General features: G+C 40.8%; 2 protein-coding genes across 2 annotated transcripts; one reads left to right on the top strand and one right to left on the bottom strand.

Moving 5' to 3' along the window:
* The first annotated feature begins 3,070 nt into the window (after window positions 1–3,070).
* Window positions 3,071–3,780, top strand: LOC135440045 (uncharacterized). Its single transcript, XM_064699016.1, has one exon. It carries the CDS (start codon window positions 3,212–3,214, stop codon window positions 3,689–3,691), a length of 480 nt encoding a protein of 159 aa, XP_064555086.1. The 5' UTR covers window positions 3,071–3,211; the 3' UTR covers window positions 3,692–3,780.
* Window positions 3,781–11,057: 7,277 nt separating this feature from the next.
* On the bottom strand, window positions 11,058–13,189 carry LOC135440040 (glucose dehydrogenase [FAD, quinone]). The gene has a single exon (XM_064699004.1). It carries the CDS (start codon window positions 13,133–13,135, stop codon window positions 11,129–11,131), a length of 2,007 nt encoding a protein of 668 aa, XP_064555074.1. The 5' UTR covers window positions 13,136–13,189; the 3' UTR covers window positions 11,058–11,128.
* Window positions 13,190–23,313: the final 10,124 nt, after the last annotated feature.

The following is a 23,313-nucleotide window of genomic DNA, read 5'->3' on the forward strand; positions in this document are numbered from 1 at the left end:
ATAGTTGGCAACTCTGCGCGCCTAACGGCAATTAAAGTTTTCGGCACAATCGATAGTTAGTTAGTTGCCGTTGTTGCTGTTGTTTTTGCCAATTTGCTGCTAAGTAGTCAAGAATTTTGTTAGCCGTTGTCTTTGACCGACTTTTCAGCCGGCGAAACTGCGGCCAAATGCGTTTGGCGGCTGTTTTTCGTCTTTGTTTTTCCTTTTATGGCGCGAAATTGTCACCTTTTTTTTTCTTCTCTTTTTAGTCTTTGGAGTTTAGCGGACGCGACTCTGACATTTGTCTGCGTGGGCGTGGCACTGTGGCATGCCACTCATGAACTCTGCGCCTGTTGCAATACTTTGGCTCAATCAGGCAGGTTCGTGTTGACGCAGCTGTTGCTGTAGCATATCAGTAAAAAAAAGAACTAAAAAAAAAAACCCGAATGCGATTCGATAGTCTTGTCTAGTGATGATGACTGGACGGTTTTTTGATCTTGGTTAGCCCCCTCCGCTTCACTAGCCGTTAATTTGTCGCCAGTAGATTGTTCTTTTGGCGACAGTCGTCGGCATACTTGATTGTGTTCGACTGGGTGCGACTCGTTTTCAGCCTGTTGCGGCTGATTTTTATTAATCCGAATTTACATACTATACGCAGCTACGCACTATTGGGCTTTTTTCTGTATACCCTGTAAGTGTTTGGGCTGCAAAATGGGGTGTTCTTGAGGTGTGGCCATAACGAGTTGCGTTTGTGGCTCAACTTTCGGTCTGAACTCGAGAATTCTAAAAGCTAGAGTTATGAAATTTGGTACGCAGCCTTTTTGACCACAAACAAAGGTAATTAATTTCAAATATTTACTATAACCCAACAATTTCTTGAGTTACAGCCATAAACTTTTGGAATGCGTGTACATTTTTATGTAATATTTATATTCTTTGTATTTGGAGCTGTCTCAAAAGTAACTTTCGCATCTTTGATACTCTTGTGTATTCAGTTTTCATGCATTTCAAGGAAACTTGCTTGAACAGCTTTCCCTCTCTATATACTCTACAATATTGCTCTAATTGACTGTATATTATTCTATGTATATGCTATGTACATATATTATTCCGCGGACTTAATTGTTGTTTAATGCAAAGATTTAATTAATTTGCACCTAAGCTAAATGTTTGTGGAATCATATAGACTGGTATATATCTAGTATGTCGATATCGTTGACGCTTGCTAATGAGTGTATTTCACAATCGCATAGCTTAAAATCGTTTGCATTGTTTTGCTACATTTATGGATTCGATTTGTAGACACTCGTAAATATTTATTTTGCAAACAGCCGAAGAATAAGCATATATATCTGTGAATATTTTCATGTAGAGAGAAGTTGCGCCCTGTTATATGACTAAACATAAAAAACCAACCATAAAAACAAAAAAAAAAAAAAACAAAATGAAAAAAGCCAAACATGAAAATCGTTTTTTGCAGCCAACACACAAATCTTCTACCAAAGAATCTTCAAGGTTGCCAGCAAAAGACACACAAATAAACTCCGTCAAGAAACCGCGAAAGAAACAAACTAGCGCTGATTGCGAGAGAGAACGTTAGAATTGGTAGTAAAAAGCAATAAACCAGTTTTGAGGTACCGCAACGGTTAAATGCATAGATAATTTCTGTATCAAAAATATATATATAAAAAAGTATATCAAAGCTCCACAGCTGAAGAAGCGGATGCTGTATTTCTTCCTAAAGAAGATTCTCGAGGGGAAGAGAAATATATATCAATTGCGTTTTAACTAAGATCTGATCAACTGAATTTTTGTTATTATCAAATATTGCAAATACTAGAACAAATAATAGCAAAATATTGCTTGTTCAATTTGTTAGAAAGTCACTAAAATTCCAACCCCTCATCTATGCATTTTAATTAACTTTTTTTAAACTAATTTTTTTATATATTTTTTCTATTTATTTATGTTTTGAGTAATAAAAGCTGTGATAAATGTTGCAAATTGTTGCGGCATTTGAACCGGCGACCTTCCGCTTGCTAGTCTGACGCTCAAACTCTCAAGTCACTCAGGCTCTTGACGTTACGTTTGTCATTCTGGATTTATTTAGATATCAGATATTATATACCAAAATTTACGTTTATAAGTGCGAATATAAAAATTATGCATCTTGCAATCTAATATTTAAAGTGATCTTTAGTTGTAAATAATCTAAGGGATCCCTTTTTATATGAAACATCCTTACCTTAGTTTTATATATAAGTAGCAGGACGCAGCTGAGCTTATATAATTCAAGTGCCCTCTAATAGAAAGTGACCTTAATATTTGCATCTTAGTAATTTGATTTTCCAGAAGTACGTAAGTTCATTAAGAAAATCTATATCTATACTCATAAAGAATATCTATACTCATTGGGAAGAAAATTTCACGAAAATCTCGAAAAGCCGAATAGATTTTTAAGGTAGAGTAGTTAGTAACAAAAGGGTATAGTATTGTACAGTTAGCCACAATTGGTACGATTAGTTTGGTATTGTAAAGTTCATCTAGGTACAATGAGGTACAGTAGGGTACAGGAAAGTAAGGTGCAGTAAGGTACGGTAGGGTACAGTTGTGTACATTAGAGTACAGTAGGGTACAGTAGGGTACAGTAGGGTACAGTAGGGTACAGTAGGGCTCAGTAGCATACAATAGGGTAACGTATAGTAGCGTAGGGTACATAAGGGTACAGTAAGTCACTGTAGGGTACAGTAAAGTACATAAAGGTACATAAGTGTACATTATGGTACAGTAAGTTACTGTAGGGAACAGTAGCGTACAGTCTGGTAAGGTAGGGTACTATGTGTTATAACTTATTATAGTACGGTACACTTGGATTGACTACGTAACTAACTGTACCTTAGGGTACTTTAGTTTTCACAAATTTAGTTAGAGTACAATGCCATTGGGTGCGTATAGGGTAGAGTAGTACTATAATAAAAAGCTATTTACAATTGAGTACAGTTGTTTCAATTAGGTACACATGAATTTAGTAGGCGGCATAACTCTTCTGTGTGGTACATTGAGTTAATGTAGGGCCCAGCAAGTTTCAGTAGGCTGGAGTACTGAATTTAAAAAGCTGTGCCTTGTCTGACTGAAGTTACAAGCATTCAAATTCCAAAAAGCAATCAAATCGTTGGGATACATCTGCTAGCCAGGTACTGTGAATACGACAACAACAACAAGCCGCAGCAAGATGTCCAGATCCGGTGCACAGGAGCAGGAGCAGCAGCAGCAGCAGCAACTGTTAGATAGCCGCATTAAGAGCCGCAATGAGGAGGAAGTGGCCAGCATCCCGGAGCAAGTGGATTGGGCGCTCCATGCAAAGCCGGGACCCTCAGCTGCAGCCTTGGCCAATGAGTTATCGCCGGTGAACAGCTATCAGGAACAGGTGGCAACATCTGCCCCAGCTGAGCAGCCAGTTGGCCTCGAGCATGATCAGGAGCTGGACTCACGCTGGGGCCGCATGTTGCGCACGATGACCCGTTGCCTGGTCTACTGCACCGAGCGCCTGGCCGCCGGCTTTGGGCTGAGTCGCCAGCAGACGGCCTGGTACAAACACTGCTGGGACAATCCAAGCCCACATCCACGTGGCATTACCATTCTGGGCGCCACGGACAGATTCATAGCGCCGCATTCCATGATGGCAGAAGCTGCGGAGGAGAATACGATTTGATTGCTTCTAATTCTCTTGATATTTCAAAAAATGAAGAAATGATAGCTTAGCTTTTCGATAAATTATATAATAATGTCTTGTTCCCTGAATACACTGCTTTTTTTTAGCTGTTGCCACGGACACACCCCAAGACCAGTTTCTTCTTCCATCTCTGGTGTCTGGTTTTCGACGTGTGACAAAAAATAATTTATTCATTTGGAATATAAAACGCAGAGCTATTGTTTTAATATCTTTGTGATGCAGTCGCTTATGTTTTATTTGAATTTTTTTTTTGTGGATAGTATTTCAATTTTTAGATTTTCAAGTGTAATCTCTTTATAAAAGATAATGTCAATCTTGATCTGCCTTAGGTTTAAGAGCACATACATAGCGGGTATTAACCGGTTTTACCCGATGATTGATCAGCACTTTTCCACGCATTTTCCGCACGTGGAATACTTTAAAATTCCTCTGCTACTTTTAGCACACATGCATCCATTGGAATCGGTTTCCGCCTTTGGTGAATTGTCTTAAACATAAAATAATTCACACAGAATTTTGAAAATTAAATTGTAGTCGATTCGAGGGAACTCAAGAATTGGCAGCATTTCCGCCCAATAGAGAAAAGTTCTTAATCACAATGAATTTGTACAAAGATGCTTGAAAGTGAATTCGAAGCCAATCGGAGGGTAAGCCAAATGTTTCACCCAACCGTTTTCCACGCTTTTCTCACACTTGCGGGTGGAATCAACCAAAACGTCATCTAAACGTGAAATAACATGAGATTGAGTAAATACAGTAGGAGCTGTGGGTTGTCAATCAGTCAGTCAATCCGTCAGTCAATCCGTCAGTCAATCAGTCAGTCAATCAGTCAGCTAATCTGTCAGTCAATCAGTCAGTCAATCCGTCAGTCAATCAGTCAGTATGAATAGTTTTTATATAGGTATCCGTCTGTTTGTTACTATCTATACCTTCTCTCTTATTGAGACAATAAAAAAGATCGTTAATCTTTTCTCGATCCACGCTTTTTTCACACTTGCGGGTGGAATCAACCAAAACGTCATCTAAACGTGAAATAACATGAGACTGAGTAAATACAGTAGGAGCTGTGTGTTGTCAATCCGTCCGTCAATCCGTCAGTCAATCAGTCAGTATGAATAGTTTTTTAATATAGGTATCCGTCTGTTTGTTACCATCTAGACCGTCTCTCTTATTGAGACAATAAAAAAGATCGTTAATCTTTTCTTCACACATATTCCATATATATTTTTTGAAGCAAATAATTATTATAATCTTGATAGTGACAACTATTTTGACAGCTGCCTGCACCCACTTTGTGCACTTCCTTGCTCTTGTTCTTCTTCCGCTCTGCAAGTGTTTGAACTCTTGCTGAATACCGACACTTGAAAATGTTTTGTGTATATTTTAATTGTTTTTTATGTGGCGGATCGTTGAGCCGTTGACGTCACTTCCAGCTTGTTGAATATGAGAAAAAAACAAATCTCAAATAATTGCACACTTTAAAGTGCTTATGAGCTGAGCGCAAACAAAAGTGCTACCAAAATAATTATGAGCCCAGTCAACTGAATGGCAATTGACTGACAATCGGCAATTGTCAGAGTTAAGATCTGATTCAAACTGAACAATTGTCCACATGCTTGGCAATTATGCATTATATGTTCAAATAACAAAAGAAAAAACGTCTAACTTCCATACGCCGCAGCTTAAATGCCCTTTCGATTGTCGTGACAAATATTATGGGAGTCTACTTTAATAAGTTTATGCAGATACTATTTGTGGGCAGAATAGTGTAGCTTGTGAATGTCTAGTTTGTTGAAGGTAGTTTGGAAAGTGGAAAGCTCAAAATGCGACTGATTCTTTTTATAAAACTGTATAAAATAGAAAAACGGGGTTTCGAGTTATTTCACCCGCAAGTGTGGAAAAATCGTGAAAATGAAAAGATGTTTCACATTCCTTTCGGTATAAACGGCAGTCAAAGACCTATAAGACGAACCTATAAACGCGCAGATAAAGCTCGTTTGAAGTTGGAAATGAACTTGAACCCGAAACTTCATCCAGCAAATCTTGAAGCTTGCAATATATTTAACTTGATGTGCCTTCCCTTTGCACAAATATTATAAATGGCCGCTGCAAGGGTATACAGATGGGTTCACACTGAAAGCGAAAATGTTGTTCAACTGCCAAACGTTGGGCTAGTGAACCTCAAGTGCTGCGTCACGGCAGTCATCGGCCGGACAATCGGACAATCGGCTTATCGGACAATCGGCTTATCGATTGCCGATTGTCCGATTGGCCATGCTACGTAACGATATTCTATATGCACAATCGAACAATTAGCGATTATAAACGCACCTATTAGATGAATGATTAAGTTACAGCAAAACAAAGCAATTACATTGATGAACAGTAATTTATGGCCAGTTCTGGGCTTATATGTGTTAAAGTCTGTAAGGTATTTTAATTGGCGGGCCAGTGGCCTATTTCCGGGCATTAACTAACGCCCAGCGCTCAAGAAATTAAGTCAAGGTCGTCGCTAAGAATTCTAATAAACCAGTCTCCGCGATCCAAGTCAGATAATGATGCCGTTGATTATGTTGCCACTTATGTTAGTGTAAGCCATGGAGGCGATTATAACTATTTAAATACAGGGTCAAAGCTAGAGAGGGGAGATCGGTCGGATGGAGCGTTAGATGTTCTGTAGAGGCCCCGAAAACATTTCCGTCTCCAACATAGACAATCATTAATAATAATTCCAATGTGACGTTGTAATTTTTAAAATAGCTTCAATAATTAATGCATAACCTCTCCCTCTCTCTCTGTCTTTACAGGTGAGCCCAAACATAGAGTCTAGCTGGTTGCGAAGCGTGCGTGGTAAAAACTTCTTAGCCCTGAAATTCTTAATATTTTTTTTTTCATTTTCAGCTTAGTTTTTGGTTGTTGTTGTTGCTTTTTTCTTTTGGCTAGAGATCAAGTTCACTGGGTCTGGGTCAACTGGGTGGGCTGCGTGAGTTGGCTCTTGTCTAACGGATTCGCATGCAAATGCTAATTGACAAATCATATCAGACTATAACAAGTTTATTAACCTCTAAGTGGAACGTAACGACGCCGAACAAAAAAAGGAAGTTCATGCCTTTGATACTAAAAGAAAAAAATAAAAACAATAACAATAACAAGCTGTTGCCCGCGCAGAGTTTGTAGATGCGATTTAACTTCCGTCAGCCATTGACCCAGTTAACGGCTCGCTTTAGCTTTGCTTTGCATTGCCAAATTTTTATGTATCTACGTCTAAGATTTGTTTGGCTCGGCGAAGGGCACACCTGGTGACAAGTGGCAGCATAAGCCAACATCAGTTGCAGCCAATTGCGACCTGTGCTGCGTTCGCGTGCAACGTTGCGTATACGTAATGCTCAAACAAAGCTCTTCAAATGCCATAATCATGCGTAAACGTTGTTTGGCAAATGCGCTGTGCTCGTTTCTATAATTATTTAAATCCACACAATCAACTGCCACATACCAAATTTGCCAATCCAAACGCTGTTGGACTCCGAGTTCAGCTCAACTGTTTGGGCGGACGTCGTTGTCTTTGTTTCTGCAGGTGTTCTCTGTGGGCGTGTGCTCCACCATCAAACCAATGCATTCTATTCTGCAAGCGTAGTTTTTTCACGCAAAAAATGAGTCCACTTAAGGCAATTCGTTTATATAAACTCAGAGTTCATTTCTGCGTGTACTTTTCTGCACAAGAGATCACCTATCAAAATTGCTTTGTCTAGCTAACTTTGAGTTCTCTTCTGCGAGTACTTTTCTATTGCTAGCTACGTATACGTAATGCATAAACTACTTTAAATGCTCTAGCTGTGAGTGATTCACAAGCACATACCCTGTAATAGACAATATATATATATAGCTTACAAGCAGAGATAGCTTAAAAGAGTTGTGAGTGCTTCACATGCACATACCCTGTACTAGATGTAACTTACAAACAGAGATAGCTTAAAAGAGTTGTAAGTGCTTCACAGGCACATACCCTGTACAAGGGATGACATGGCAAATTAACTAAATCTAGCTCTTGCATTTCGTGAGCTCCAAAACTCAGTCAATCAGTTGAGTGAAGGCGTTCACTCCACATATATGGCTCTTAGATACCCTGCATTCGCTCTTAGTTCGCTAATGTTATTGTAACCTAATGTTAGTTAACCTAATGTTATTGTAGGCTATTTAATATCTTGTGCCTATACACAGCACACATTTGTATGACCCTTTTTTGCCAGAGTACAGGGTATAAACAGGTATAACAATTTGCGACGGCCTTCAACTGCGTGTTGAACCGCCTGCTGACCGTTAGCCAAGTGTAAAATGTAGCTGTAAAATGGTCAAGAGTCAACTCTCAGTTTTTGTTAGCTAAGCTTTATTAATTAAGTCAGCCAAAATTAGCATTTTATCGCTGAGCAAGTTTTTGTTTTTTTTTTTTTTTGTAGTGGAATATTTTCTTGTACCATTTTTGGAAGGCTTTCCGGGCAGGGTCTAAGCTTTTAACACCTTGTGTGCGTGTGTGTTGGAGACACGTTTCCGTTTTTTCTTAGCCGGAAAAATACCCAATGCAATTTGCATTGATTAGTCAATGGTCAGTCGATTCAAGTTGTATTGAATCAATGGAGTTTCCGGCTTCCGAACTTATGGACATGAAAATTGCTGTTCAAGGTCGCCAATCTTAAGCTCTTGAGATGATTTATGACCAAATTGTTGGGCGTTGCTCGCGACGAGTGGCTCGTGTTGTGGCCAAGTTCAAAGTTGAATTTATCGCCGATGCGCCCTTTGTCAGGGCTAAAAAGAAAAAATACCATAAAACATTTAACAATGCTCAGGCTGGGTGTGCTCGACTAGAAGATACCCTCATCTCCAGTTTCCCTTCTTCCCTTTCTTTCTTCTTTCTAACTTGGGTGTTTCTTGTCCGATTCTTATACAATTTTTAGGGCTTAAATATGGCGTACATTAGTGTGCACATACCAAAGCGCAAAGCTCTATCTTTGAAAATACGTTTTTGCTTATGTTGGGGACATGGGAGCAGGTATCCCAATAGCAAAATATTCTCGATATGTGTATACCATATGAATAGGGGAACCTTGCTAGTTCGAGTCAGCTAATCGGACTGATTAAGAACATATAATATAGATTTCTGCATGTTGCATAAATGCTCACAAAATCACTATACCCTTTTTTTAACCCATTTTCAATGGGTTCAGGGTATAACAAGCCGTATATGGTATGGATACCAGGGTCTGTCTCTCTGTTCCTTTGTTTATTTGTTCGGCTTTTTGTTGCCTTTGCTTTGGTAAAACTGAAGCAACGAGCCATTAATTCAACTAATTTCATTCAATTTGCATTTGCGTGTCATTTTGTGCTTTGTCATTTAATGACTGCGCCCAACTGTTGGGCTACATAAATTTCTCATTAGCTAGATATGCGCCTGACGCAACTATCGTTTGTATGTATGGAGCAAATGCTTGTTTGCTGACAAATAAATTATTTACCTAATGCAATTAATTAGAAAAAAGGAAGCATAATTTTTTATCAAAATAAGAATAAATACAACAAGAAATTTTCTAAGCAAAGCGATTACTTTTTTTAAATTGTATCGATTTTTGATTTTCGTAAATTTAAAATTTAAATTCATTTGCGATTAGTTTCTCCATGGAACTTAAGAAAGGAAGGGGACGTAAATATTATTTTGTTTTGATATTTTTGAATTGAACGTAAATAAATTATTTTATCAAATTCAATGAACGTATTTAAACAGGCCAATTTATAGCTTATGAATAAATGCAATTACTTAAAATTGAGCGTAAACAAATTGTGTTATCAAATTCAATGAATAACAATTACTTATAAAAACGTTAATTTGAATGCATAAAGTGTGTAAATATTAAAAAAATTGCCAATTTTAGAGGAACTTTAATTGATTTCGAGGCCCACACTGCGTTTACTCTCATATACTCGTGCTTTCATTCATCGTATGAGGCAGCTATTCATCGTTTGCGTTGCCATCTCTATGGTCACGCCCCAGTTATTTGCTGTTGACAATTTTGGTGTTGCCTGCTTTTAGGCGGCCGGCATAAATTGTTGAATTGCTTGGTCCAACCTTTGGGCTTGTTGCTGTTAATGTTGCCGGGTATATCTATTAAAAAGTATGACACACAAAAATAATATAATTATGTAATTAGCAAACGATGGCAACAAACGAGTTTTATTATTTATATTCTTGAGCGTAAGCGAGTTGATTTATCCTTGCTCGTGTCTATCAAAATAAGTGCTAGTTTATTTGCGGTCAGCCTTAAATAAATCATTAATAAGGCCAAACAGCAAGCCGTTAATTAAATACCTTTGGGGATATGAAACGATATTGACAAGCTTTATTTCCGACCAACTGTTCCTATGGGAACAGATTATGCATATATTTTCTGAGAGTAGTCAATCTCGTAATAGTTGAGTTTACTTAAGATATCTTGAAAAATAGAAAAGTTGTACATATAAATAATTATTTTTCAACCGATTCTTGCTATGAAGCTATATGTATGTAATAGTAATCCGAACTGATCATGATGAGCTTTGTGAATCTGATAAAAGCCAAGTTTGACCTCGAGAAAAAAGGGTCTTGTTTTTTAAATCTAGAACTCCTGGCCTAGTTATATGATATAGTGGCTCGATCTGGCTGAATCTCATATACACACAGCATGCAGAAAGACGCTAGCTTTTTATATTAAATAAAACCTTTTGGAAAAAGTGAAATATTGAACTTAGCTAATATGAATATTTAACAGATAAATAGGGTATACTCAAGTCAAGCATTGTCAATTCCATTTCGTTGTCAATTAATTAAATTTATTAAATAGACTTTAGTTCAGATGTTTTTTATAAATAATAATTATGCTCTTGTGTGGCTTATAAATAGTCAAAAATATTTATACAAATATTAAATTATAAATTAAATAAGACAAAAAAAAAAAAAAGAAATTAAAACTTAATAATAATTGCAATAATTATGTTTAGCTAAACTAGAGTCTAGAAATTATATATAGGGTACATAACTATGACTCGATTTCATGCTTTTCATGCCATTGCATCATTTTGGGATAAATGTTTGCATGGGAAACTGTTTGTTGTTGTTGTTGCTGATGTTGCCAACTATTGTTGGTTGTTGTTGTTGTTGTTTGGCGTTATGTGATAGCAGCCCAAAAAGGCGAACTGTTGTTTGTTTGTCTTAACACTAGATTGAAACAATGGCAAACTTTTGTTCGGGACTTGATAATATAAAAGCAACACGCTGTCCATGAAGGCGACTGTCCGACAGTCCGACAGTCCGACTGTCCGTTCGGTTGTTTGAGTCTTGTAAAGCTAGTTGACCCCTGAGCACACCTGACCCCTGCCCAACGACAGACACAGCTAGCTGCTTGTCAGGCTGTCAGCAGCTGTTGCTGCTACCGTCAAATTGTTGTTGTTGTTGTTGTTGCTGCTGCTGCTGCTGCTGCTGCTGCTGGCGGCCGTCTCGCTGTCGCTGTAGCCATCCTGCCGCTTGACCTTATACTCGGGATTGTTGAGCCAATCCTCCTTGATGAGATCGGCGCCCTTTTCGGCGATCATAATGACTGGCGCATTCGTGTTGCCGCTGCTGATGGTGGGCATAATGCTGGCATCAATGACCCTCAGACCGCGGACACCATAGACGCGCAGTCGTGGATCGACGACAGCCTCCGGATCCCAGCTGGGACCCATTTTGGCGGTGCCACAGGGATGATAGATGGTCATCGATATGGTGCGCACCTGACACTCCAGATAGGCATCGGATAGAAATTTGTGCTGTTTGCAATTGGGCAACGGCTTGCGCCAGAGCCGGCTGCCGAATTGCTTAAACACCTCCGCCTCGGCGACGCGCAGCGCAATTTTGGCGCCCTCCACCAGCGTCTTGGCATCCAGCGGATCATCAAAGTAGTTGGCATTGATGAGCGGATAGTGAAAGGGATTGGCCGAGCGCAGGCGAACGCTGCCCCTGGAGCGTGGACGCAACAGCAGCGGCATTATGGTCCAGCTATCCTTGTTGGCAATGGGATGATAGACCTCCTGATAAACGGATTCCTTAAGACCCATTACCTTCTTGACACGCGCACCATTATCGGAGTTGATGGAAGCGGGCGCCATGTGGAATTGTATGTCCGGCCAGTCGATGCTGCGATTTGAGTATGGTGTGTGCACGAAGGCCAAACCCTCGACACCGCCCAATGTGGTCATGGGTCCGCGCTCGCGCAGCACATACTGGAAGGTGACCGCCGTTGGATTGAAGCGATCCTGCACTATGGCCACGGGCTTGTCCACGAGAAACGTTAGTCCGCCCATGCCCACATGATCCTGCATATTCTCGCCCACAGGCAGATCCTGCAGCACACGTATGCCATGCTGCTCCAGATGCTTGCGCGGCCCCAGCCCCGAGAGCATCATCAGCTGTGGCGTATTGATGGCGCCCGCTGACAATATAATCTCCCGACGTGCCGCAATGCGATAGACCTTGCCGTGCTTCACAAACTCCACGGCCTGGGCGCGCATGGTGCCCGGCTCGATGATGATGCGTGTCACATGCGAGTTCATGGACAAATGAAAGTTGGGACGCTGTCGTATCGGGCGCAGAAACGCCTTTGCCGTGGAACAGCGTGAGCCGCGTCGTATGGTGCCCTGGGCAATCATAAAGCCCGCCTGCTGGGCGCCATTGATGTCCCGATTGTCGTAGCCCAGCTGTGTGCCTGCCTCCACGAAGGCGGCGACCAAAGGCGTGTGCCAGGGCGATTCCTGGACGGTCAGCAGCCCGCCACGACCATGATAGGCGCTCTTGGCCAAATAGGGATTGCGATTGTCCTCGGACTTCTTGAAGTAGTGCAGCACCTGATCGTAATCCCAGCCGGTATTGCCCAGCGAGGCCCAATGATCGTAGTCATGCCGATTGCCACGCACATAAAGCATATAGTTCAGCACTGAGGAGCCGCCGAGGACCCGTCCTCGCGGCCAATTGCAGCGATTGTTCTGCATGCCCAAACAGGCTTTTGTCGACGGCTCCGTCTTGTAGGCCCAGTCGAGTTTGCTTAACTGCAAATAGGCTGCCAACGAGGGCACATCCGAGATCTCGTTCTCATCCGGCCCGGCCTCGATAAGCAGCACCTTCCATTTGCGCAGCTCGCTCAGTCGATTGGCCACCACCGCACCCGCCGAACCGCTGCCCACCACTATGAAATCATATTCGGGCCAGAGATTCAACTGGTCCAATGGCCGTGATTCCGGATCCACTGCATCATAGCGATAATAGGTGATTGCCGCTAAGAGCAAGGGTATTAGCCAGAGTCCCGTGGTTACCACACCGAATGTGGACTTAATGACCGTCGTGATAAATAGCAGATTTAGCACCATATTTGTCTGGTTCCGCGATGATAATGATGGCAACGATTGGATGATTGTTTGGGCTTTTCTGTTTCTGTTCTCGGTTTTAATTAAGTTTCTCTCTCGCTCTCGCTCGCGCTCTCTCTCTCTCTCTCTCTAGGGTCTCTTTCTCTTGTGCATGGCGTGGCGTCTGCTTCGATCCCTTCAATCCGCTGTGTGGCGTTGCTGCTGCTGCTGCTTCTTCACACGAGCTGTTGTTATTTCACGTTCGATAGCTGCAATAGAAAGAACTTTGTTATGATCAAAAGGTTTTTAGATATGTTTTCATATAAAAACTATAAGAGTTTCTAGTTTCAAATTTTCTACGAGATTGAATAACTTGTCTTGCAGATTCCAGTGACCCTTCCAATACTTATAGTGTAAGCACCAAGGTCCCAAAGCTGTACCGTCAAGGGGCCGTACGGTCAAAGGGTGCCCAGCAGAGCCATTGATACATGATCCTTTAGTTGCATAATTCCTTTAATAGTCTGTCTTAAAAGTCCTTCAACTGCTCGCATCCAGTGACCGTCTTTGCTTATAACCAAAACCCTAACGTCTAGGGTACTTTACAGTCAAAGGGTGCCCATCACTATTATCATTATAGGTGTTTATAGTTCTAAAGTTTCAACGAGATCTTATAACCCGTCTTAAGGGATATTCAATTGCTGGCATCTAGTCACTATCTTCACCCAAAACCTTAACACCAATGTCACGAGGTGCCCTACCGTTGAAGGGTGCCCATCAGAGACATCGATATATGAGCTTGAATTTAAAGATTCCCCTTTATAATGTGTCATAAGAGATATTCAACTGTTGCCATCCAGCGTCTGTCTTCACCTAAGCCCTAAAAACTAATGTCATGAGGCCCTTCGTTAAGATACGAGGCCCCAACGTCAAGGGGCCCTACCGTCAGAGGGTGCTCCTGAGTGTCATTAGCAGACCGTTGCACTACCAATTGGCAATTGAGGCTGTTCAGCTTGCACTCATTTAATTAATTTATTTTAAAGCGATTAACCGTGTGCAACCTCGTAACTCCCACAAACGAATGGCTGCCGTACCGGTACGGCTACCTTTAAAGTGTTACACTTTGTGCAATCGAATTCAAACACAATTAGTTGATCATTGTTGTTGATTTCAGTGCGTGCTTGCATTTCAAATTTTGTTGCAATGGCTTTTAAGTGTCCCGTCCCCCAGCCCCCCTTGGCCTGCCCTGAAAAGGGCCATTGGCGTTTGGCACTTGCAGCGGCGACCTTGACGTCGATTGCGGCCAATATCGTTAAAGTGTTGAAAAAAACGCAACCGCTTTGGCAGCCACAACAAATGCGACTTGTAATGAATGTAAACCACGAAAAATGCCGTTAAAAACTGCACCAACAACAAAGATACAAAAGTATCTTTTGTTGTTGTTGCTGCTGTTTGTCTTTCAAATCGTGGAGCCATTCGTTTTTATTACAATATCTACAAGCTCTGATGTAAGAGCTACCAAATTGTTTGTTGTTGTTGCTTTCGGTTATAATTGGCGTACGCTCGCGCGCGATTGGTAAATTTAACAAATCTACATACGAAATATCTTTTTGTTGTTGTTCATTTATTTATCGGACTGAGCATAATTCATTTGCCTTGTCACTCGATCAGCCGTTAAGACTGAACAACAACAACAACAACAACAACATCAGCTGTTGTCACGTTGTAGTTGTTGGCTTGTTATCGTGCGGGTGTTGAAACGTGCAGCATTGCGTTGTTTGTCCGTCTAGTAAACAGTTAAGCTCTTTGGTTTTTTTTTTCTCTTTGGCTAGCTGGCTATGCACCATGGGTAACAACAACCGAAACAACAATAAGTAAAAGTGCTTTAGCTGGGCGTGCACGACTAGAAGATACCCTGAATTCGCTGTCAAGCTGCCCCTACAAACATTCTAGGCTCGTTTTATGTATACATTCATACATTCTCTCTATATATGGAATAGTGGATATGGATATGGATATTGATTATATATGGGATAAGCATTCTTGACTAGCTGCGATATTCAAAGTGCGATCTTTATGAAATTCTCAGGGATTATTTTTAATGTACAAAAGTGTGTGTGTACAGACCAAGGAATAAGGCTTTAGCTTTAAATTGTTTTCTTTAGACACAAAACGTGAAACCCTTAAGATCTGTTTATACTAACTCTTATAATCTTCGAGTAATGCTTAAAAAACCATGTTGCAAAATCGATATTTAATGATAGATAAAAAGTTAAGCTCGTTCTGCTTGTGGTAAACAAGAAAATATTGTAAGTCTCTAGCTTTTGTAGTTATCCAGATCAGCCTAGCTCGTTGTGCTGATCAGGAATATATACATTATGTATGGAATCGGAGCTGCTTCCCTTTGCCTGTTACAAACACTTGCACAAAACCAATATACTGTTTCCACACATTTGCCAGCTGTTCAGGGTATATAGAAATAAGTAGTTCCCACCAGCTGCATTATGCACTGTAAATAACGGTAAAGATATGAGAAACTACCTTTTAAGTAACGAGCTGAGCCTCATTGTTTGCCTGGGCATTATGCTTAGACATTATATATAAAGTATTAACATAATTTCAGACAGGAAATGGCATATTTTGGCAAAATTCATTTAACTGTAAAAATATCCAGTTATTTGAGCTTAACTGTTGCCAGCTTTGGGATAGAATTTGATAAGAACTGCTTTTTGTTGAAAATGTTGAAAGTCTCAATAGAGAGAGTTACATACATATACTGAAGCCTGTTGAGCTGTTTGCAATATCTATAGCTTTAGCCGGGACCCATTAATTTGCTTCTTAAAGGGTATACTGAGTTGTCAGTCGATATACTTGAGCAACATCTTATGTGGTTACATCAACCCGCTCAGAGACCATGCGAGTTGGAGCCTTTAAAGTTGGAAAGCAGCTGCTGGTTTGTCATATGCACAAGTTGTTTCTTTTTCGATAGCTCTCCACATTTAACCGCACTCTATAAATATCAAATTTCAAGATCGATGATTTTTATATATAAAAATATAAAATATATTATAAAATATTTAATTCAAGCTTTCTGCTTTAAACTCAAGCGTTTCCTTTAGAAGTGTGCTGTTAAATTATTGCTTGAGTTAAAACGTTTACGAATGCGATACAAAGAGGAATTCAAGGAATTGGAGTTGGAATTGTTAAAGCTCTAGTTGGGGCTTGTAGGCATGCAAATTGCAGGGTATTGTAGAGTAGTTATCGAATTGTTGCCACATTCGCGCCTGCCACTGTGCCGCCCAATTGTTTTTGCCGCTCGACTGCGCTCGAGTGAGAGGCCAAAAGGCTGCGCCCAGAGCTAACTCTAGCCCAGCTTCAGCTGCTTCTTCAATTCCAGCTCCAGCTTCAGCTCGATCTTTAGCGCTGTCTGAGCTCATCTAAAACAGGTGCCCCCCCCTCCCCCCTCTCCGTTAAAGCAACTAGCCGCATTTTTTTGCAACTTGAAGCTGTGGCTGAAGTTGTAATTGAAACTGAAACTGAGACCCGGGACCAAAGCGCACGCATTTCAGATAAATTCAGTTGTTGTTGTGCAAAAAAATAACCAAAGCCAAAACTATATAAAATATTTGTAAAAAGTCGAAAAAAAAAAATGAGTGGCATGAAATTGGGTCAGCGGCAAACGAGTTTACTGAGGCGGCCCAAGTTGGGGGGCTAGCCGAGAGATAGCGGGGTCGAGTGAATGGGGGAAGGGGGAACGGTATGGCATGGCGTGGCATGGCATGGCATGGGTTTGCCTGTGGTGCCAGGTAGGCCAGGTAAACCAGTTGGGCATCTCGACGAAAAGCGGCTGCTATTGTTAGCCATTTGCTGTTACCAAATGAGCTGTGTGTGCGTGTGTGTGTGTGTGTGTGTGTGTGTGTGTGTGTGTGTGTGTGTGTGTGTGTGTGTGTGTGTGTGTGTGTGTGTGTGTGTGTTATTGTGTGTCAGCCAATTAGCTGTAGCACTTCCTGGGCCCAACAATTGAAGGCCAAGCAAATGCACTGTCAAGTTTGGCACGCCCACGCGCTACATAGATACAAATGTATCTTGTATCTGATGGATGCGCCGGCGCTTGACTGGCAACAACAGCTGTTTAAAGTGCGCGCAATTAAAATGATTTTGTGCGTTAATTTGGCGTAAGCCACAAAAAACTAAAAAACCCAAACGCTGCTCGGGCAAGAGGCCAAAGTCAATGGCCAACAACAAGAGCAACAACAACAACACGAGCCTGAGCTCTAAGTTGTTGCCGGGTTGTCGCCTGCTCTAGGGGTTGCCAGGTGTCAGTCACCTTGACAGGCGTCAAGAGCACAAAGTCACAGCAATCAGTTCAGGCTGCGTTCGCAGCTCGTGTCACTTGGGTCAATGTGCCAATGGCAACACGCAGCAGCAACAACAGCAGCAGCAACAACTTTATTTAGTTGCAGCCGCAGCAGCAATTGTTGCCTTTAATAATTAAATTAACAACTGAGTGCGTTGCGGCAATTTATGTTGTTTATTTGTTATTTATTTAGCTGCAACAGCAGCCAAGTAAATTGCAATGTTTAATTGTTGTTGCCAGTTGTTGCTGTTGCTGCTGCGTGTTGCCTCTTCACTAGTTTGTGTCCTAAGTCTTTTGTTTTGTGCGCAGCGCAGCTGCAGCAGACCGAAAAGTTTAAGCCATTACAGAGAACCACTCAGCCTGGCAGAGCGTTGCCAGATGTAGAAAGTTGCTGTTAAAGCTAACCAGCACTTGATCATTTTAGATCTGAAAGATCTTTAGCATGCTGCTAAAGTTAACATGCTATCTAAACATCAATTCATTTATTCCTATTTCTGCTCGCTGTGAGATCCGTTAGCCAAATGTCAATGTCAAAGTTAACAAGCACTTTAACGTGATTTCATTCACTGTCATGTTCAACAAGTGTTTAGCTGCGCAGCGCTGCCAATTTGTGGCAAACTAATTGCGCCCTTACTATCACGGCGTTGCCACTCTTGCACAAAGAGCTAACATATCGTTAACTGGCGTTTACTTTTAACCATGACCTCTAGTCAGCTAATATAGGTATAATGTAATAATGTTTTCCTGTCAACTTGTCGCTAGGCTGCTAATTTGATATATCGTTCCCTGAAAGCTGGTTTAATCTAGCGCAATTAAACTTCTAGTCAGGTTGAATGCAATAAAGATACTCTTGACGTTAACAATCCATAATGCAAGCCATGAACATTTTGCTGACGAGCAGCTGATAAAGTGCAGCTGCACAATTCAACTGGCAGTTATTAATGTTAACCGCGTCAATTTTTGTCACATATTTTGCTACTACGTGAATATTTCCTTTTTACGCTTATAATTCGCAAACAGTTTAAGCGCAGGCTTGACTATAACCACACAGGGCTTAAGCGTGGGCGAAGTTTGCTGTGGAGCAGGGAAGAGTTGGCTCTGCTTGCAGAATTGTTGTTTGCGCGAGCTTGCAAAAAATAGTCACAGTGTGTGGTTGTTGTTGTTGTTGTTTCGGTTGTTGGTTGTAGCCTACTTATCTAGGAAAGTGCTGCGTCAATGTTTTTCTTGCTTTTCCTTTTACTCATGTATTCCATATATATTTTCAAATGTATCTCGCACTCGTGTGTCTCTGCGCGCAGTTGTTGTTGTGGGCGATTGCAAAATGTTGCCGCTTGCAATTGCTGCTGTTGTTGTTGCTGTTGTTGTTGTTGTTGCTTTTGTTGCTGTTGTCGCACTTGAGTGCCTTTTTGCATTTAGCCAAAACGCAGAGCATATGGGTTTTATTATTTTTGTGAAGGGTACTACCCAAGTTGAGTTGCCTTTTTTGCCAGCAGCAATGTCAACAAGTCCGCCAAAAGTTTTTGTTGCTGCTGCCGCAGTTGTTTTTGTTGTGGTTGTTGTTGTTGCTGCTGCAGCTGTGCTGCACCTGTCCCTACGTTAAAGCAGCGGAAATAATGTGCCTGTGCTTTGGTCAGGGTTTCACTTTAGCTGCATTTCCTTTCACACAAACACATATACACACACTCACGCACACATATGCTTTTATCGATAGAAATCGTTGCTTACTTGAAATTCTACGCGCACGAATCACAAAATTCGTTTGCCTCAGCGGTTTTTCTCGACTGCAGCTCAGGCGTATCCTGTGTGCATCAAAGCAGGTAAATAACAACAACAAAAAAAGAAAAAAAAACAACAAAATATTGATTTATGTATATCGTTAATCGATCTGAGTGGAGCTCTGCGTCCGTGCGGCTGCGTTGCACGCTTTCAACTGAACGCAAACTTTAACGCGAAATCCGTGCAAACAAGCCAAGCGGCGACGACGGCGGCGACGCGTCGGCAGCATCGGCAACTGTTTGGCAACAGCAGCAGCAGCAGCAGCAGCGGCAGCGGCAGCAGCAGCAGCAACAACAACCACAGCAATTGCGATGACAATAGCAACAACAATAATAACAACAACTACGACAAATGGTTGGCAAGCGAGCAGCTGTTGCATATTATTGGCACATCGGCGTCAAACTTGTTGCAGATCAAACATGTTCGAAGCGCTGATAAGGCAAACGAATTAACGTGCTGATGATGCTTATGATGATGATGATGAGAGTTTAGATAATGATGGCAAAGAGAAAAATAGAGAGAGAAAGAACAAATGAGAGAATGAGAGAGTGGGAGAGAGAGAGAGAGAGAGAGAGAAGAGTGAGAGAGAGATGCGGCAGTTGGCTTCCATTGAGAATATGTGCTCGAAAGATTTTCTTGTATGCGAAGAACTTGCAATAATAATAATAATAAATAATACAAAATATAATTATTAATTTTTAAATACTATATGTTTATTATTATTATCATTTTAGCTTGCACACATTGATAACAAAGCGAAGAGAGATAAGCAATTTAGAAACTGGTTTTAATCAAGTAAATATGCTTGAAAGACTTTTTTATTGTGCACACAGATGATAAAGATAATGATGATATTTTAAATAATTACGATAAGCAATATAGTTAATGATAATGATAAAGATCTTTTTGCTTGGGTAGACTTTAGCTCGTAGATTCAGCGATGCAGCTAATAATACGCTGATGTAGACAGTTGAGAAGAGCACTAACTAAAGGCTAGGAACAGTAGAAAGAACGGAAAGCGAACAAAGAAAAAGCGAGGAACACAACAATAACGGATGATGAGCAGAAGAAAGAGTAGGATGGATGCGATTCCAAGAACTTGCCACGATCTAGCTTGTAGATTTTAACCAAGCCGAGATAGACTCAAGTCAAATTAAAAGTCTTAAGTTTAGTAATGATGATTATATTAAACAGAAAAGTAATTAAGATAATTATATTAAGACCAGAGTGTGTGAGAGAGAGAGAGAAGGAGAGAAAGAGATAAGAAAGAGTTGAATGCTGCGAAATGTTTCATGAATGAATTAAGTACTTAAGCTAAGATAAAGATTCGAGATAATTGATGATGGGAAGGAGAAAGAGAAACGAGGACACATTTAAACAAACTGCCAACATTTAGAATGTCAGCCGGAAAATCTAAGCTGTACTCAGACAACAATCGTAGTGCTTATGAAGATAGTTAAGTTAACGACATCAAATGGAAAGGTGAGCAGAGTCGGGTTAAAGGATTAAAAAAGGCAGGAATTGAAGACGAATTGAGGAGAGACGCAAGTAAAGCAAGAATAATTTTATGTCTACAAAATATAAGCTAAAGCATACAAGTCGATTAATCGACAAATGTGCTATAAGTTTTTATCCAACTGTTGAAAACGTTACGATTGGTTATCGATAAGCTATCGTGAATGCATAAATAAATAATCGATAAGGAAAAAAGAAATAAATGATAGCCTGTCGTTGCCGTATCGATAAATTTTAATAGCAATAATTTATTGATAAGTTTTCGATAAGAATCTCGTTGACCTATCGATAACTTGTTAATTAATAAGCTATCGTGAATTTATAAATAAATAATGACACGTTATCGACGAGTAAATAACAAACAGAGAATATCAGATCGTTGACCTATCGATAACTTATCAATAGTAATTACTCACAGAAAACTTGTCAATAAGAAGCTCGTTTACCTATCGATAACGTGTAGTGCATTTAAAAAGAAGTAACGACATGCAATCGATCAGTTAATGAAAAAAAACGATATCCTGTCGTTGAGCTATCGATAACTTGTTAAATAGCAAATACTTACAGAAAACTTGTCGATAAAAAGCTCCTTGAGCTATTGAAAACTTGTTAATAGCAATTACTTGTTGATAACTTATCGATAGTTATGGCAAAAGCAGGTCGATCACTTATCGATTAATTCATGTCTTAACTTGTAAGCCGAGGTTTTTGATTTTCTATGCATGAAATCGATAAGAAATCTTCTTTTATTTCGAATGGCACATTTTCTTCTGGACATGCAGCCAGCAACCGGAATTCTCGCGAAATCTGGCTACCGGGAGATCGTTAAGAAAAGCTGCAAGAATTTTTTGCGTGTGGCCAAGACGCGATCATAACTTGGTTAATTAATGTTGCCCCCAAAATTGGTGTTAACACACTTGTTGCTGCTGCTGCTTAATTTACTACCGTTGTTTTTGCTGTTGTTGTTGTTGTTGTTGCAGTTATTGTTGTTGCAGTTGTTGGTGCTGCTTGCGTGACCGCATTCCGCGAATTACATTCGCATTTCCCACCCCCCCTCGGGCAGCAGATGAATTAATGTTGGAAAATTGTTTAAAATGGAAAATGAAGTTATTTACTTTTCACTTTTTGGCTGAGCAAAGATTTTCGGCACAATATGGCAACGCGTGGCAACTGCCCACAAGCTGTGGCAAGCAGGTGTGTGGGGCAGGCACACAGACAGCGGGGCAGACAGCGGGGCAGACAGCGGGGCAGACAGTGGGGCGGGCGGGCCGTCGTACAGGCTGCAAATGCGTTTGCTCCATTTGCTGCTATTTTTGTCAACTAACCAACTGGCGGCGATAATTTATGTAATCTGGAGAAGAAAAAAATGGCAAATAAAACGCGACTCAAACTGAAGATTTAGTAAATCGTGTTGCAATATTTTTGCAACTTGTTGTCGCTTTTGTTGTTGTTGTTGTTGTTGCTGCGGCTGCTGTTGGGTGTTAATGTGCAATTAGCGCGCGTTTTTCGACTGGACTAGGGGGTGGGGCGGTCGGTTGGGTCTGAATTCGCCAAAAACTCATTGCTCTAATGTTGCAAAAATGAAATGCGAACGCCCTCAAAATATGGCCAAAAAGCCCAACGGGTAAAAGTAGAAAGCATTGGCTCAACTGGCAGATACCCTCTGCTCTGTGCTTTTGGAAAATTCGATCTCAAAAGAGCTCCAAAAACGCTCTCATATAAGATGTCTGAGCGTCGGACAGGCAAGCGAGAGGTCGCTGGTTCAAATTAAGCAGTTACTTTCAATTTTTTCAATTTGTTTATTGAGCGTCTGAGCATTAAACTAGCAAAGGAGAGATCGCTGGGTCAAATCAAGTAGATGTTTTCAATTTTGCTTATTTGTTTATTTAGTATCTAAGCGTCGAACTAGCCAGCGAGAGGTCGCCGGCTCAAATCAAGCTGCTATTTACAACATTTTCTGTTTGCTTATCTAGCGCATCAGCGTCAGAGTAATAAGAGAGAGATCGCTGGTTCAAATCAATCAGCTCTTTATAATGCTGTCAAATACACAGACCTTTTTTGTTCTGCTTTTTAACAGGGGCAACGCCTTGTTAATAAAAGAGATCAGAGATGAGATATTAAGCTGTATTCAACTTAATCTAAGCTAACTACGTGAACAAGGTTTAAGTCTATAGTGATATATATTAGGGGTCAGTTCACGATTCGATCCAATTGCCTGGCTTACCACAAGTTAAGGAAGAGAAGATCGCTTGGTTCAGGGCTAGCTTCGTTTGTTCTTTCCCATGAGGCACAAACCCCAATCACAACCTGGAAACCTAATCGCAGAGCCTAGTAAAACCCTTTTCTGTGCACACTTGCGACCTACAGGGTATACAAAGTCAAAATGTACTTTCGCTTCGAGCAGCGTCAGGAAGCGAATGAACCAGCGAGATGTGAGCTGCTGGCCACTTCGACGGGCTGCTCTGGTATTGCTGCAACCGCATCCAATTAATGGCCAGCTAAAGACTCTTGCTCTGGCTAAGGGCAGTTACCAAAAGTCGCGCTGCCTACGTGAGCC

This window comes from Drosophila montana, unplaced genomic scaffold, assembly GCF_035044405.1.
Source record: "Drosophila montana isolate Dmon_TW-CO22-7 unplaced genomic scaffold, ASM3504440v1 contig_787_1, whole genome shotgun sequence".
In the NCBI taxonomy this organism is placed as follows: domain Eukaryota; kingdom Metazoa; phylum Arthropoda; class Insecta; order Diptera; family Drosophilidae; genus Drosophila; species Drosophila montana.